Source organism: Quercus suber, unplaced genomic scaffold (genome assembly GCF_002906115.3).
Source record: "Quercus suber isolate HL8 unplaced genomic scaffold, Cork oak 2.0 scaffold_357, whole genome shotgun sequence".
Classification (NCBI taxonomy): domain Eukaryota; kingdom Viridiplantae; phylum Streptophyta; class Magnoliopsida; order Fagales; family Fagaceae; genus Quercus; species Quercus suber.
The window spans coordinates 687,004-705,237 of NW_027069809.1; the positions used below are offsets into that span (position 1 = coordinate 687,004).

At 33.8% G+C, this 18,234-nt stretch overlaps 1 protein-coding gene across 1 annotated transcript; it reads right to left on the reverse strand.

Annotated features, from left to right (window-relative positions):
- Window positions 1-1,101: 1,101 nt before the first annotated feature.
- On the reverse strand, window positions 1,102-8,389 carry LOC112032205 (protein CHROMATIN REMODELING 35). The gene is given in 8 exon segments (XM_024064966.2): window positions 1,102-1,566; window positions 1,651-3,404; window positions 3,793-3,878; window positions 3,881-3,950; window positions 4,777-5,034; window positions 6,146-6,723; window positions 7,880-7,955; window positions 8,074-8,389. Coding segments are annotated over 7 exon segments (2,799 nt in total). The 5' UTR covers window positions 7,929-7,955; window positions 8,074-8,389; the 3' UTR covers window positions 1,102-1,562.
- Window positions 8,390-18,234: the final 9,845 nt, after the last annotated feature.

Genomic DNA, 18,234 nt, shown 5'->3' on the forward strand with positions numbered 1-18,234 from the left:
TATACACTACCATTTCCATCAAATTTTTGAAGAATATGAAATATATTAATGTAAAGAAAGCACACATATGCAAGTCCAAGCGCATGGAACCACATTAGAGTAAAAATTATCACCTTACTTAAGAGCCCTTAACCTTTTACTCTCAGTTCACCCTTAAATTTCTATAAATTAAGAAAATATATTTGTTTATTGTAAGATTATATTTATGTAAAATACCAGAAAAATGTAAAAATAATTTTTAAAACAATATTTAATGTTAAATTTTTTTTTTTTTGTTGGTTTTGGGAGGAAGGCCACATGCCCTGTGCCAATTGGCCATCTCATTTTTTATAGCCTCTTAGACCAATGGAGTTCAAGATAGTATTAGATGTGAAGAAAAAAAAACCCCCCTAAACATAGGTCCGTCCCTGCGCAAGACTATAATATACAAGATACAAATGTCATAAAAGGTAAGGCCCATGAGGATGACTGCTATTGAAAATGTCACACAATTTGTTAAAATGATTGTGCCCTCTGTATCTTGAATTTATAATCTTATATTCAAAGATGATATTAAAATCATTCATCTTAGGCAGAATGGCAGTTTAGGCTGCAATATGTGGTAGTGGTGGCGGCCAAGTGGTGGTTTTTGCAACCGACAGTTGGTGGTGGCAATGATGAAAAACCCAAGTTATTAGCTAAAAACATGAAAGGGGATGGATACCACTTTAGACAGAAAATGCTGGCCTCAGTCATGAAGGCTCAACATAAAAAATATCTAACATGCTTCAGAAAAATAGAGAAAATGCTCTCCATTCTTTTTATCATTGGGGTATTGTGACAGCCACAAACAGAGTTGCCATTCCTGTTAAAGGCATTAAGAAAACTAGTTTAATGTAAAACAAAATCAAACAGTTCAGCTGTAAAATGCAACAATGTCACCCTACACAAAGCAAGAAAAACAGAACAGTATGCATATTCTTCCATAAATACAATTGGCCCTTTGCCAAGTTGCAAGAGTCACCTAATTCAACAGCTGAAAGTACCACAACACCACTTCAAGGCATAAGACAATTAACATTAAACAGCAATTCACATGATTTTTAACCAAACAACAGTGCATTTCCAAAAACCACAAAGCTACTTTTTCTTTTCTATCTAAAACCCCTTGTTCCTTGTACACAGACATTTATCACAGACAAGGCTGATTCTAGTAACAGTAATGGAAAACTGCCTGTACAAAGACATGTTACATAAACTTTGGTGATTCTAAGAGCAATCAGAAAACTGTCACATGCCGCTAAGCATCTGATCCGACATAGCCACAGGCTCCATTAAGGTATGCTATACAGGTGCTTCCTTCACACAGGAAGAGAAGTCAGCAAACGCAGTCCAAAATGGATTACTGAAAAAAGCATAAAAACCTGTTGTTGCTTTCGAGCAAGCATCATGCCTACACTATTTTTAAGTTCCTGAAGATACACAAACTAAGTATGAACAGATGAAGATTCTCACTAAGGCAGACAGAAAGTGAGAAATACTTCAGCCTACTCCAGTGCTCAGACCTAGAATGATGCTAGGATCTACCTGCAAAAATAAATAGAAAAAAAGTTAGGGCATAACTATTTAGCATTCAAATATGGATTGTTAAAGATGAACATACATACGAACCTTTTGTACAGAACCCTTACATCTTCCCCTAACTGTGGACTTTCCAAGAAGTCATCACCGCACTCATTCACACCAACAGTCTCCACTTCAAAATCCCGATAACCACAATACTCATTCCATTCGAACCACATCTTTGAAATTAATTCCTTCTTGAAGCAAGTGCTGTGATCTTCCTCCTCAGGTGAGTCAGCAGCTACCAATCTATATGCAAACACTTTCTTCTTTTGACCCGGGCGAAATGCACGACCTATTGCTTGGCGGGTCACAGACGGATTAAGATGAACATCCAGTACTATTATGCGGGATGCCCCAACCAAAGATATACCCTCCCCACATGCCTTGATCGAGCCAAAGAATACTTTGGCATCAGGGGAATTGTTAAAGCGCTCCATGGACCATTCACGATGATCAGAACTTGATTCACCTGAAATCACAAAAATTTCTTTTCCGAGAATCCAACCCTTCATTTGCACTGTTAATCTCTCCAGAAATTTTAAGGGTAGGAGGTACTGACTGAAAACTAGAAGCTTCTCTCCAGCTGACTCACATAATCTAAGTATATTAAGAAAGAATTTAGCTTTCACTCCATCTCTGACATCTAATTTCCCTATCATCTCATCCACTACATGATCAGCTGTGGCATGATTCTCTGAGAGAGAATTCAATTTTGGGTGAAGATAGACAGCACTTCCAACAGAGCTTATCTTGAACTTCCTCACCAACTTCTTTAATTTCTGAACTTCATGCTTCTGTCTTGAACTTAGATTCAGTACTACAGTGAAGTCAACAAGACCAGGAAGCTCATCTAGGAAGTCCCCTTTATAGTAGTGAAGGATCTTGCTGGTCATCTCGCGCAGATCTTGTATGACAGCCACTTTCCTTCTAAAATCTTTGTCCTTCTGTAAAGTGTGTTCAACCGAGTCATAAAATGCTGCATCAGCACCTGCTTTGAACTGCTTTCTTGCACCTGGTATATCAACTCTACTCATGATGCGCTTGACAACAGAACGAGAGGTTTCCAATCGCAAAAACTTTGGTCGAACAAGATTGACTATGTTGAACACCTCTTTGACATGATTTTGATAAAGGGTTCCTGAAAGTACAACCTTTCTAGGTGTCTGAACTTTTGCAAGGGACTGCAAAACATCAGTGTTCTCATTTCTTGGAGTGTGTCCTTCGTCCAGAACAAGAATAGAAGGAGCCTTAAGAAGTATTTCTTGACACAAAGCGGAGATATTGCTGGTTCCATTGTCACAAACAATAGTTGAGAATTGTTTGTACCCTAGAAATAGGATACTCTTATTCTCTACCCACTTATTCAACACCTCCAGTTGCTGAGATCGATTATCTGCTTTGACAGTGTAAAAGTCATACAGTGGAATATCCTCTACTTGCCATGTCTGGAACTCCTTTTTCCATGTTGCCAAGATTCCTTTTGGAAGCACGACCAGTGGTCTAGCATGTGGATACTTTCCCAGGAAACTTTGCATAAAACTGATTATCATAAATGTCTTTCCAGATCCAGGAGCATGGGCCAAGATACAGCCCCCAGGATTATCACCCACCAAATTGCTAACAAGAAAATTGAAACCCTCCACCTGATGAGGTTTCATTTGCTTTGTATGCCTTGGATGGGCAGAGATTTCAGCTAAAATCAGATCATCTTCTGAAAATTTAACTCCAACTACCTCGGTTGAGTCTCTGTCTTTACCATTCCGAGAATCAGAACCGTATGTTCGAGTACTTCTTTTGACCTGAAATGAAATGGAAATAATGATCAGAAAGGCTAGTGGATTCCCAAAAGAGGACATTAGTTAACAAGGCATCAAAATATCCCAATTTGGATTCAAGTATATCCATTTATTACTGATAACTTTAATTCCAAAACCAGAAGTCAATAATATTAAGCATCAATGAACATATCATTTTTATCATTAAAAAAACAGCAACTATAGCACCATTATTTAGATATTACCAAAGGAGAGAGAGAGGGGGGGGGGGGTGTGGTGAGACCACCAGTTGGACATCCAATTGCATTTCAATTCTAATTCCATGCACAGAGTGCTGGTGCAGCCAAATCAGCAAACTAAAGGGGTAAAGTAATGTAAAAATTAGAATATATACACCAAAAGAAAATCTCACCTTATTGTACTGGAACTCAAATATCGTCTCAATACCTCTTTCAATAACCCCGCAAATGCGACAAACATAACCAAGATCATCCTTAAAACAAAAGAATGTTCACAGTCCTCCTCACTTTCGCTCACTTCTTCATCAGATGAAGGATCTGGAGCAACATCCTAGGCACCATAAGATTAATTTAATATTAGTCAATAATGAACTTTAATGAAAAGTCATTTATAAGCACTTCCGATAAGCACAAAAGTACTTCTCCAGTCATTTACAACCATGTGGTCATTTTCTTTTTCTTTTTTGGTAATGTAAAGCATACACCTCAAAGTAGAACCTAGATTCTCAGGATAGGGTTATGAGTCAAATTGCTGCAACTTGTTCGAAATTTCCATTCTTAATGAATAATCACAATTTGTAGTTAAGTTCTTGTTCCAAAATTTCCCCCAAAATAACTTTGATGTATGTTTGATTTATTAGCAATAAACACACATTTCATCTTGCAGAATTACCTGGTATTGACTTCTTTGCAGAAAAGTGTTTCAAGCTACATTGACCAAATCATTTTCTTTAGTCTATAATCAATATCTATGAGAGTCACTATTGACTTTTAACTAAACTGAAGCTGACAACTCATCCTTAATGTCTAACCCACCATTTTTCCTTTAAATTTCAAGGAGGTATATGTGAAACAAATAGAAACTCATATGCAAAACCATTTAAGAATCCTTAACAAACCTCAATAATAAATCCAAAACCCACCATTATATTTCTTAGCTTCCAATACGTTTAAGTCAACAATCCTAAACTTATGTTCTTGAATCTTTGTGAAGCTGTAAACCAAAGGCATTGCGGCAAAGAGTTTGACATGATTCACAGAAAAGAGTGGATAAACAAGCTACATCTATCTTATTTTGGAGAAAAATAAAAACTAATGGTAAAATGATAACAACAATCCATGTCATTCTTATTGAGAATGATTATACATTATTATACCTTTGAACATTCTAATGCCATTGACATCTCCTTCCAAATATCTTCTAGCCCATCATCTTCAGCGTCAGGATGATTGTCTTCATCTTCTATGCCAACATACTCACCTTTTTCTTTCTTAATTTCAAGTTCGCCTCTTGGTTCTTCTTGTTGAGCTCCACCTTTTGCGGTGTAACTACGTGATTGAGCTCCACCTTTTGCAGAGTAACTATGTGATTGACCTCCACCTCTTGCAGAATGACTAGGTGGAGCACGGAAGTCCTGCCAGTAATGGAAGAATGAGATAAATAAATTACACTAAATTATGAAATTCTAGGAACTAAAACATGGTGTCCTCTTGATGATTCTGTCTATTAAATTTACAAATGGAAACAACACCTAAACTGAAGCGGAAATAACACTCAGCATATTGAAGATGAGATGAAATGAAATTTATGCAATAAATTACAAAATACAACAGATGGAAAGAAGAGCAACTTATATATTATAATTCACATAGTTGATATAAACTAGGAAAGAAAACATACATAAAAAGACTTCCCATGGAAAAAAAAAAAAAAAGAGAAAGATTGAAAGCAGAACTAAATCATTAACAACACACACCAAATTAAAGTTACAACACAGGTTAAGAATTAAAATATTCTTTGTTTGGGATGGTCAATCAGCCTGAAAGCCAAGAAGGCAAGAACCGCAGGTTGCTTTGACTAGACAAAGAACCAAAATACAGATTGACCAGTAAGGCTTCAGGAGAATATATATTGAAAAATATCTGGTATTTTTTTTTCTTTTATAAAGTGTTTTTATGTGGTAAAATATGCCAAATATGTGATGTGGAAAATGTTTTCTGCTCTCAAAAAGCGAAGAAAGAATAATACAAAAAGTTTTCAGGCTTTTTTCCATTGACTTGTTTCCTCCCTGCCAAACACCAAAAATTTTTAGAAAATTTAAATGAAGCATTTTTTAGACATATAGACCTATAGTATCTTTAGTGGAAACATGAGGAATCATAGTGCTAAAGTGTTAACATACATGTTAGCCTAAGGCTTAGTTGTAATGTCCTTACTCCAATGATTTCCCTCTTTTAAAAAAAAAAAAAAAAATCAGAAGAATAAATTATTATATTTTAAATAATAATAGCTTCATTTACAAAACTTCAATAGTAACAAAATTTGAAATTTCAAAAAATTCAAAAAAATTTATTAAAAAAAGCTTTAAAATCATTTCATTTAACTCAGATTAGTCCAAATTTGAAACCAGTGCTTGTAATTCACCATTGTCTGATTATGTGTATATCATGCATGTTTTGATCATTATATTCATGTCTGTGTCCATAAAATGCAACTCCATTAATACAAATGCAGGGTAGACTTACCAAAAAGTCCTTCATGAGAAATTGACCAGCTGGTTTTGGCAAGACAACCTCCTGGAAAGGAACAAAATGATTCTGACATCCATTGTCTTCCTCATCTGAGTCAATGACCACAACAGGATGTGATAATGCTTTAGCATCATTTACATGTTGTAGTGATATTGCTTTAGCATCATTTACAGTACAGTCCTCCTCCAAATCAATGATATGATTATCAGGCAAACGAGTTGCTTCTTTCGAAGCCTCTTTACTCTGGTTCTTTTCTGCTTCCAAGAATGTATCTGAAAGTGCAGGATACTTCGCAAAATACGGGTTCAGCGTCTGCATCTTTCTAGCAATGAGGGCTTTTATATCTTTCGTAACACTTCCATATTTACCACAGTCTATACTTTCCAGCAAGTCAGGGATAGCAAATGGATCGCTGTAATCAATAACTTGTGGAGGGACCTTTGGTTTCTTCTGTTCACTATCACTATGCTTGCTTGTAGAGAAGACTGTTCTACCATAATCCTTTCCATTAGTGGACAACTTCCGTCTTTTATATTCAATTGTGTAAAACCCAGTTCTTGATACAGGTTGAACTATCATTTGTACAAACATAACAAACCATAATCAATGAACTATTGCTATCATAAGGTTAAGCATCAATGGAAAGGGTAGGGAAGGGAAATTATGACATGGGAAACACCATAAGCGCTTCTTTTCTAAACAAGCATATACTACAAACTTAGTTGTCAAAAAAAATCAATAGTTCAATAAATGTCACTGCATATAAGTAAGTTACGCACACACCCTGTGAGTCTTGAACCCGTGACCTTACCCTCCATCCCATTTAATGGAGGAAGAAGTGCCATTTCTACTAGAGCTCATTAGCAACATCAAAGATTACTCTATACGCAACAAAATAATCACACTTTTTCTTCGAAAATCTGTACACATTTTATAGTTCACAAAATTAATTTCATAGTACATTTAATCCAAAAAAGGGTCTCCTGAATTTCAGCTATAACTCATTAGATAAATGGAAGATCTCTATACAAAACAAAATAATCACACTTACAAATCACTGATTGTCTCATCCGCTCAAGCTGTTAAGAAATTGTGAATTCAATCATTTAACCATAATTCCAACACTTTCTCTCACGTGTGGGCACATATTTCCCCTTAATATATGGGGCCCAACATGTGGAATTTAAACCACCTCTTGATCCCAAAAGCTTAAGCTATAATTTAATCATAATCTACGAAGCATGGACACGGGTATGGGTATTGGTACATGTCCGGGTACGACACAGGCAATTTTTGGGGAAAAAAAAATTATAACATGAAAATGCAGGTACGACACCCCAAATGAAGAGTCCCGGTTTCCTATATCATAATTCCATCACACACTTTACTTTTCTTCAAAAAACAAGTATACATTTTGTGGTTCAAAAAATTAATTCCAAAATATATAAATACCTTAATCCAAAAATGGCTCTCCTGCATTTCAATTATAGTCATGGGTTCAAAATTTACATTTCCTATACCATCCCCCCACCTTCCTATAATTACTCTAATGCTTAACCAACCAAAAACCCCCAAAAAAATAAAAATAAAAATAAAAACACACTAAAAATAGAAAAAAATTAATCTTTAATAACCAAACAGAAATAAAAAGTTAACAGGTCCAAATTTATCTAAAATTCAAATTAGTGAAAGAAAATGAAACATGCAAAATAGACAGAGAGAAAGTACCAATCGGAGTAGCGTGATTGCTCGGCAAGATATCAATTGCTGGCTCCATGACTCACCAAAATTCACGAGAAACTCTCTGTGCAGAGAAAAAAAACAGTGTTATTACTTTCAAAAAGAAAACAAAAAAAAAATCAAATTGAAATTGAAGCGTCGAGAGAGAGAGAGATTACGATTGGAGCGAATATTTGACTCACATTTGCTTCACACACACACACACGCACACACAGCGCTAGAAGTCTCTCTTTCTCTCTCTAAAACACGGTCAGATGAGAGAGAGAGAGAGAGAGAGAGAGAGAGAGGCTAGAGGCTATGGCTACTCGTCTCTTTGGTGTTGTGTAGGTAGTGAACTCTCAGCTCTGGCTAGTACTCTTTCAGTGTCTCGACGTGGAAAGCATCGCAGAGAGAGAGGGCATTGGGTGCGATTTGCTCCGACGGGTTAAGGGTGCGAGTGAGTTACGCGGCGGGATTTTATTGGCGGAGTTTGGGATGTGACCAATGGGGATTGAGATGGAAAAGTCTTTTTTGGTAGGGTAGTGTGTACGGTACCTTGATAATCGTGTAAAACGCGAGGAATTAGGTGTGTGTGTGTTTGTTGGGGACCCACGTCTCTTTCCCCCGTGTGTTTGGGTGCCCGGAGAAGTGTGCTCTGGGTCGGAGTAAAAGAGTTATCCCTTCCAAATGAAATTAATATTAGGCATTCTATGAAGAACCCAAAAAAAAAATTTTAAACACAAGAAATCCTACGTGTGATAGAAAGTGAAGTAAAATGGTGGAAAATATATGGATAGAGCAATAGCAATTTTATTTTTATAATTTATTAAGATGGTAAGTTATGATTTGTGGCATATTATTTTATATTGACTTAGAGGTGTTTTGTAACTGAACTGAGTATTGGTTTTCCTATAATTAGAACTAATCCACGCCGCGAAGGGTCGATTGCAGTTTTATGTGGTTAGTTTAATTGATTTTAAAAATCATTACTAATCAGTTCAACTCTAAAAGTTGAATCGGACTTAATTTTAAATTCTATCTCCATCACACAAGACTTCTATAGTATTTAATAGGGGAATAAATGGGGTGAAGTAGTTGGGGAAGGGAGGTGATGATAGAAATATGAAAGGTAGCGGTACACACAAAAAATCTCAGAGGTTGACTGGTTAAAGTGGCACAATTAGGCTCCGCTTGGGAGGAGGGAATGGAATGGAATGGAAAGGAATAAAAAGAATAATTTTATAATATTCTTCCCTTCTCTTGTTTGGGAGTTTTAATGGAGGGAATGGAAAGTTCATTCCCTTGTTTAGAAGTTTAAGTGGGAGGGAAATCTCAAATTTTCATTCCCCCTGAAATTGGGAGGAATGAAAGGGAATGAAATTAGATTTAATGATTTTTTTACTAAAACTCCTAAAATACCCCTATATATTCAACCCTTTATTTTAAAACAGGGGTTTAATAGTAATATTGTCATAAAATGATTTCATTCCATTCCCTCCATGTTGCTTCCAAACAGGATTACTTACATTCCATTCATTTTCATTCCTTTCCATTCCTTTATTTTAAAACATCCAAACAAGGTTACTTAATTCCATTCCATTCCATTCTTTTCCATTCCTTTCCCTTACTTAAATACATTCCATTCCATTCCTTTCTATTCCCTTATGATTATCTCATTCCATTCCCTTATGAACTCCCAAGCGGAGCCTTAGAGTCTACAAGTTTTGGAGGACATTGTTTTTCTGAGGGTAGACCTAATTTCTAAAAAGCCTATGTTCTTATGGAGTATTCCCTCATAAAACCATTTTTTGGTCTTATTTTTTCCTACAAAAGAAAACAACTACTCTCATTGTCCAGTAAGAGACCTAGTTCCAATATTGCTTATACTAAATTCAAATGGTTTCGTGGTCAAATAGTTTTAAAAAAAAATCATTATAGGACAATTAGATCAATTATAGAAAAATCATTATAGAACAATCATTCTTTAAAAAAAAAAAATTATTTCTTTCTTTCTTTCAATTGCAATTAATAGACAATTAGAATCTTAGTGAGAGAGAGAGAGAGAGAGAGAGAGAATCTTAAGAACTTAAGGGCAAGAGGAGAAAGAGAGACTTACCAGCAGTTTGCCGTGATTAGGCTAAGTGGATTGGTCAGCGGCACTTGGTGAGAGTTGAGAGCCGAGAGGTGAGAGAGAGATAAAGTTAAGGTGAGAGGAGAGAAAAAAGAAAGAATTTATAGTATCAATAAGCTAGTAACCTAGCACAAAACGACGACATTTTGGTGCTTTTTTTTTTTCACAACCAAGTGAAAATGATGATGTTTTATAGCTTCAGTTAAATTGAAAAAGAAAAAATATATATATTTATATATAAATCAAGATTATATCATATCGGTCTGTTTGGTGGGTGTATTGGTTTCGGGCATCTCCTCCTTTGCTTGCACCGCATCGGCATCAAAACGCGTCTCGCCCTACACTCACCAACCTCGGCTCAGTTGGTTTACCCCACCAACGATGCGGCTACGTTGGCACCGATTAGGGGTGAGCAAAACGTTACCGGAGCTAAAGAGCAAATATATGATTTTTTATACATTGTACCAACTATAACATATTATCTTGACAATTGTTAAAAAATATGTAAAATTTCTGCATCACTATACTTATATGAGCAATGCTAGGATCACACAATTTCACATAATTTTAATCACAACTTGCCATATGACGAGTTGTGAGTGGTAGATGTGTGGTGGTGGGTCCACGTGGGATCATACCTCTACCACTTACAACTCACCACATAACGAGTTGTAGCTAAAATTGTGTAAAATAGTGTGGTCCTAGCATTTTTCTACTTATATATGGTAAATTATATTGGCACTCCCAAGGTAACAAAGACTCAGCATGCCAACTTTTCAAAAATGACACTATACTCCCAAAATTAGCAAATTTAATAAACACTCCACCCCTTAACACCCTTTTTGGTAAAACGGTGTTAAATATTGATGAATAATGTTACTTTTCTAAGGAATATTCTTGATAAAACAAAAGTCAAACTTCTCATACACCTTCTTTGACGTAATCAAACACTCGGATCATCCTATTTATGAAAACCAAACAAGCATTCTCCTCTACGTTTTGCTTCTTTGCCATTCTTATTAGAGCATTTATATTAGTCTTGTAAAATATAACGAACCTCAAATATTACCCAACCGACACTCAAAGCCTTTCACATCAGTGTAAGTATTATTGTCAAAAAATACATTTATGCTATATTAATTGTGTAAATTTATATAGATAGTGTAGCTTTGCAAATTAATATTTTAATAATTATTTACTTGTTTTGGTTTGAATAATAATAGTGGAAGAGAAAGCTGATTTTGAATAATAATAAAAATTTGATAAGAAAATAATATTTTAATAAAATATAATGTAAAATAGATAATTTGATAAAGAGTATTTTGAAAAGTGAGTATGTAAAATAGAAAAAAGTAAGTTTTTATTCTAAAATAAATATAAATTTTTGCATAATATGATGTGAATGCTCTGACCAATACGTTTGAAATTTATTAGCAACTAATCCACATAAAAAAATATTGGAAAAAGAAGAAGAAGAATAAGAAGAAGAAGAGAGAGTAACAAGGTCAATTAATGTAAAATGAAATACTTTGAAATTCAAATAAAAAATTAAAATGATAAAATTTATTGAAAATCAATGACAAAATCTTGGATCCATTACCTGAAGAACCTGATTAACATAAAAACATCATCATTAGGTTATTTTTAGCAAGATTATAAAACTGAAAATAAAATAGTTTACGAAAATGATCAATAGCTTGAAAATTGTTTATTTTAAAAAAGAATGTAATAGTTGAAATCAATCTGGAAAGATTGTCTTAAGACGGTGGAAACGAAGGCAAACAAGAATCAAAGAATTTCATAAAAGATTTTTATGTAGTTTCCTGTGGAAGTTAATAATAAATATCCTAGGCATTGACCGTAAATAGTAAATAAAGAACTGAAAAATAAATAAAAGTTTGAAGAAGGAATGTTTGGTCAAATGAAGTAAGCTGGTGGAGTGTTTGGTTACATTAAAGAGGGTGTTTGGATGTTTGACTTTTGATTTATTAGAAATATGCCTTTTCAAATGAATATTTCATGGCAAGTTTTAACATAGTTTAGCTTGAAATAAAATCAAGAGGGCGTGAAGTTTTGTAACTCAATTAATATTTATTGATATTTCTAAAGAAAGTGTTAAGGATTCAGATCGTCCCTCCCCTGTTATTGTGATCATCAAATTATTGAAAGAAAAAAAAGGTCAAGGAGAGCAAGGTGTCAATTTATTCTTAGAATTTAAGGGTGTAATGTCATTATAGAAAATCGAGTATATTTAGTTTAGTTTTTGCTATAGCTCAATGATGTTAGTGTAATTAGCCTGAATAATATATGGGTAAATTGTGTTGACCTCTCATGAGTTTTTTCATCATTACAGTCGCGCCATTTAGTTTGAAATAAGACATTCACCTCCACAAAAATGCAAACTATTTAAGTCGACTTCTCATTTATAACTTAAAGAAGACTTTTAAAAAATTGGAATATTTTATTTTACCCTCTACTTAAAAATGTCATCTACACCCCTATAATATGAAATTTGGGATTTATTAAAACATTTTTTTGGGGAGTATTTTAATGCCCTTTTTTAAGCCATTCATAAGTGGTAAATGTAAATAGTTTGCAATTTAGAGGAGATTAGTGTCTTATTCAAAACTAGAGAGAAGGGAGTGCAATAACTGAAAACCCTAAAGAGAAGGGTCTGTCACTCAACTTAGGTATGGGACCCACAAAAAGGTTGAAATATTTTAGTGATGTGTAGTGAAAACAGTTGCTAAATGGGCGGGGTTAGGAATTTGGGGTATTTTAAGTAACGAGTGATGAGTAATGAGTGATGAGTGATGAGTGATGGGTGATGAGTGACGAAAATTGAGTGAGGAGTGACAAGTGATGAAAGAAAAAAAAAAAACCAAATAGCCCCTTGGTTTTTGTGTTTCCATCACCCATAACTCTGTTTTCATCACCCATAACTCAAAAACGGTGGGACCCACAAAGAGAAACCTTGTTTGGATGTGTTTCCAAGTTTTGTTTCCATCACTTAATTCTCTAATTTTTGAGGGATGAGTTATGGAAACTGAAAACACATTTTAGGTGTTTTCAAGTTATCAAAACTCAATTCCAATGGAATTTCCGTAATTAAATCCACATACCTAGACCCACGGTTAGAGCAACACACGTGAGGCATTGCTTTTGATGGGTCTCTTCGTTGCTTTTAAGATTCATTATTCTTCCAAATGGTTTTTTTAACACCATGTATTTTTGGCCACCACAGGTTTACATAGTGTACTTTGGAGAGCACAGTGGAGAAAAAACATTGAACAAGATAAAAGACATCCATCATTCATATTTGCTCTCGGTAAGAAAGAATGAGGTAGAAGCTAGAGCCTCGCTTATTTATAGTTACAAGCAAAACATCAATGGCTTCATTGCGGTGCTCACACCTGAAGAAGCCTCCAAACTATCTAGTAATAAACAAAAACATCACATGGGTTTGTTTCCAATCATTAATCTCTGTTTTTTATTTATATCTAATATTGAAACAATGGTTTTAAACAAAATTAAAGGAAGTAGTATCGGTATATCAAAGCAACCCAAGAAAGTATTCTTTGAACACTACAAGGTCATGGGAGTTTTTAGGCTTAGAACAGGGAGAGACAAAACCAATAAAGGCTAACAGTTGTTCCAGAGAAAGACGAAGGGGAAAATAAAAAAGGAGAGGCAGAGAAAGATGTAAGAGTCAGGGGAAAAAGAAAAAAAAGGAGAGAAAAGTCTTATTTGAGTCAATGTGTGGGTCCTACAAAACAGTAAAAATAATTGAGTGATGAGAACTGAAAATATGTGCCAAACGTGTGAGGTTAGAAAATTGGGGAATTTTAAGTGATGAGTGAAGAGTGATAAGTGATGAGTGAAGAGTGATAAGTGATGAGTGATGAGTGACGAAAATTGAGTAAGGAGTGATGAGTGATTGTTTTCAAAAAACCAAATAGCCCCTTATTGGTCCGTTTGGATTGAAAGAGAGGGAGAGAGAGTAGGAAAGAGTATATTTAATTCAAAATTAGTCTATTTTTAGCCAATTTTACTCTACTATTTACTCTACTCTACTTCCCATTCCCCCCCCCCCCTCCCTCAAACCAAACAAGCCTTATAGGAGATTAGTGCAATTGTCCCAATAATAAATAATTTTTAAAAAGTTTGATAGTTATTACTTATAACCGTGGCGAAGAGAGATTCAACTCTTGATAAATATCATTTTTACATCTTAACATATTCAATGTAATATAAGAGAAATATAACAATAACAATATTGAAAGAAAAACTTTTATTCTGTTTATTAATGAAAGAGTATAACATAGCCCAAACTTTTAACCGTAAAATTATAGCATCTTTTCTTCTAATTGAAAATGAAAAAGATCATGCATTTTTGCATACTTTATAAATATGAAACGGAAAAAAGTAAGAGTTTGTTGTTGGGAAAGAAAAAGAGATTTTACGATATTTATATATTATTGAATACACATGTTTTAAACACTCGTAAAGTTAATGGGTTTATATATAGCAGGAAATTATCTCCTTCAATAGAATCATTAAATTTCCTCTTATTTTTAATTGGATTTGAGAAATATGATATTTATTTGATATTTGAACACCATGTGTCTTACATATAAATAAAAATTAAAGGAAGGGTGTGCATTTAACCCACTAACCCGACAAAACTGACCTAACCCCACCCAATGCCCCTATTTGGTTTTTGTGGGTTAGTGGATTGAGAATTTTATTCCCCTATTTATTTATTTTTTGTTTGATTCATTTAGGTATTTAAAAAATTAGCTTGATGAATTTGGAAATTCGCAACACGGTTAAAGCTTTTTATGTGAATTATAACAACTTAGTAAAAAAATGTAATTTAATAATTAATTAATGAAAGTTCAAATTTTTACCAAGGCATGAAGCACATAAGCATAATCCAAGGATCCAACCCAAACTGATCCACATGGATTAGGTTGAGATTTTCTCAACTCAACAAGCTCGGCTTAGGTTGAAAAATCCCCAACCCGACATATACACACACCCTTAATTGAAAGAGAATCTTATTCCAATGGAAAATTGAGTAAAATTTACAAATAATTGATACTTTTTATTTTTATTAATAAAATACAAGAGAAGAATAAAGTTTTTAAAATGTCAGAGGGCCACCCCCATTTATAAAGAAATGATTTATAATTTAATACTTAATTTAAGAATTTAACTAAAAAGTAAGTTTCAAAATAATAAAAATAAATAAAGAAATAACCTTAAAAGTAGGGTTGTCTACGCATCGGTTTGGGTCGAGTTTGTGCCCAACCCGCAACCAACCCATAATAGTATTGGGTTTGTCAGTTTGAGTCGCTGTTAGGTTGTAGTTGGTTTTGGGTGAAATCGAAAACTGTCGAAATCGACCGAAACACGGCAAGATCTAGCTAGATCCATCTAAGATTTGGTGAGATCTCATCGGATCTGGCGAGATTTCTGCCAAATTGTGCAGAGAACTCGTTGGGTTTTTGAAGATTGGGACTCGAGTTTGACCATTGGAGTAGTCGAATCAAGTGGTTACGGGTCGAGTTTGGGCAGGTGGGCTGGACACCCCTACTCAAAAGTTTCAATACTCAAAATTTTATGATATAATATTTACATTAAAAATATTAAAACTACCACAAGTTTTATGACATAATCTAACAATGTAAATGTTATATGATAAGATTTGTAGTATCTTTAGTAATAGCATAACACCTTATAAATATCTTGATTAACATGTTTGGTCCCAATAAATTGAAAGGTGTGGATATTAAATCTGAATCAATATGAAAGATATGATATTTGCACTTTAAAAAGCATTTCTAATGTGCATATAAATATCTCGATTAACATTTGTAGTATCTTTAGTAATAGCATAATGCCTTATAAATATCTCGATTAACATGTTTGGTCCCAATAGATGTGGATATTAAATCCGAATCAATATGAAAGATATGGTATTGGCACTTTAGAAAGCATTTCTAACGTGCATATACCCAGACATAGTATAGCAACTTGACTGATTAACCCCATGTTTACCAAAAACACAAATGCACCAATGTCCCTTTGTCTTTCCTGTCCTATATTAGAATATGATGGCTTGGCTCACCCACCAAGTACACACATTGTAGAATATATCCATTATTCAACACGAAAGTTGGTATACCATTTGCAATATCACCTATATATTCATTATCAATAGCGTTCCGAATTTCATACTTTTGTTGTACGACTATTGATTTACATGAAAATCTAACATGTAATTTTGTGGATTCCATATATCTAAAAAAGATAGTGTTATTGACTTTTATTTTGTCCGGATATATATTATGTAGCTATCATAGTATTGCGACTATGTGATCGTAATCACCGTGGGAATAAATGATGTGGGTTGTTGATAAGCATTGACTAGAAAGGTGGAAAGGGGGGCTGTATTGTTGTTGTAGGCCTAGGCATATCACATTATCACCCATTTAGCCATTTACGTTACTGTTGGAACTTGGAACAATATTCCAAACTCTAATTTCGATAATGAATATGAAAAATAAAAAAATGATGCCAAGAGTTTCGTTTAAGGCTATTTAGTTTTTTCAATTGAGACATTTATGATTCAAATCTCTCATCTCAAAATGTGAAATGAGTAAAGTGAGGCAAACAATATTAAAAGTGAATCATAGTAAATTTGTAAAATATAAATGGAATTATAAGAATTTCGTTCCAAATTCATTAAACTATATTTCATTCCCTCTAATTTTTTCCAATTATGAGTGAATGAAAAATTGGCTTTTGGAGGAAAAGAAGAAGAAGAGGAATTAGTGTTATTTATTTATTTATTTATTTATTTTATTATAAGAGAAATTGGTATTTTGTGACTTTTGTCCTATTAATTCCACTACTTTTAGCTTTTAAGTGAAGTTGTGGCGTGCTTTTGTATTAGAACCCATTTTCTCTCTCTTGTGTGTGTGTTTGTTTCTCAAAAATTCCACTATTTCATACTTATCATGGTAAGGGAATGAATTTGACCACATCATTTAAAATCTAAATAAATACCATAACACTGATAATAAATGCTATTTACAAAGCTGATGACATGATAAAATCTAATATACTCACTTCAAAATGAATAGATAGGATTTTAGAAACTTCATGGTGAAATTTATTGAAAAACTGTAGATAATCTGAATCCTCCCAATTGTAGATAACCTATGCTGCAACAACAACAACAACAACAACAACAACAACAATAATAATAATCTATATCTATATTATTAATAAGATGATTTATTATTTGAGTTTCAACATTTTGCGTACTAAAATACCCTCACATAAATTCTTAAACTTTCTAAAGCACCCCTATTTTTTAGTTAAATAATTTTAAATTAAAAAACGTAAACTTTACTGTTCCTAAATTTTAGGCTTTTTCCTTAATCTTCTTTATTCAACTTAAAACTTACGACACTATTTTTATCTCATTTTTAAACATTATTCCACGTTACTTTACTTATTTCTTAAAAAAAAAAGTACAAATAATTATTTATATATCACTTTTAAACATTATAACATTAAAAAGAAAAAAAAATATTATTACACGCATAAACACTAGTCATTAAGTGAATTAATTGAATGAAATTATAAAATACTTATTTATTTATGTAAGTATGGAATACTTTTATATCATATTCTGTCATCAAAAGACTCAAAACTCTATTAAAAAAAAGAAAAAGAGAGTAGTTTCTCAAATGGGCTGATATGACAAGGACAATAATGTGTTATACAAATATATTGTAATTATTTTTTATTTGTAGGGCTAGTAATACTAACCATTATTTATTTTTATAGGTTTGCAAAGGCAAACAATTCCAATCTTCCATTTTCCATATAGAGAGAGAGAGATGAGATTGAGAATATCATCACTTCAACTTTTTGATTAGGTAATAAATCTTAATAATAATTTGGCGCCCCCTACCTCACATCCCAGTCCCCACTTTTTAACACTCTCTCTTTGCAGCAGCAGCAGCGGCAACAGCAGAAAGAAGCAGCAGAAGCAAACAACTATTTAGTCGTGTGTCGTGTGTGCGACCTTTCCACGAAGCCTACGGTCACTCACGCCCTTTTCTCTCTCTCTCTCTCTCTCTCTCTCTCTCTCTCTCTCTTAGATTCTTCACCATTTCTCTCTCCACGTTCGATTCCTCACAACCCCTCTCTCTCG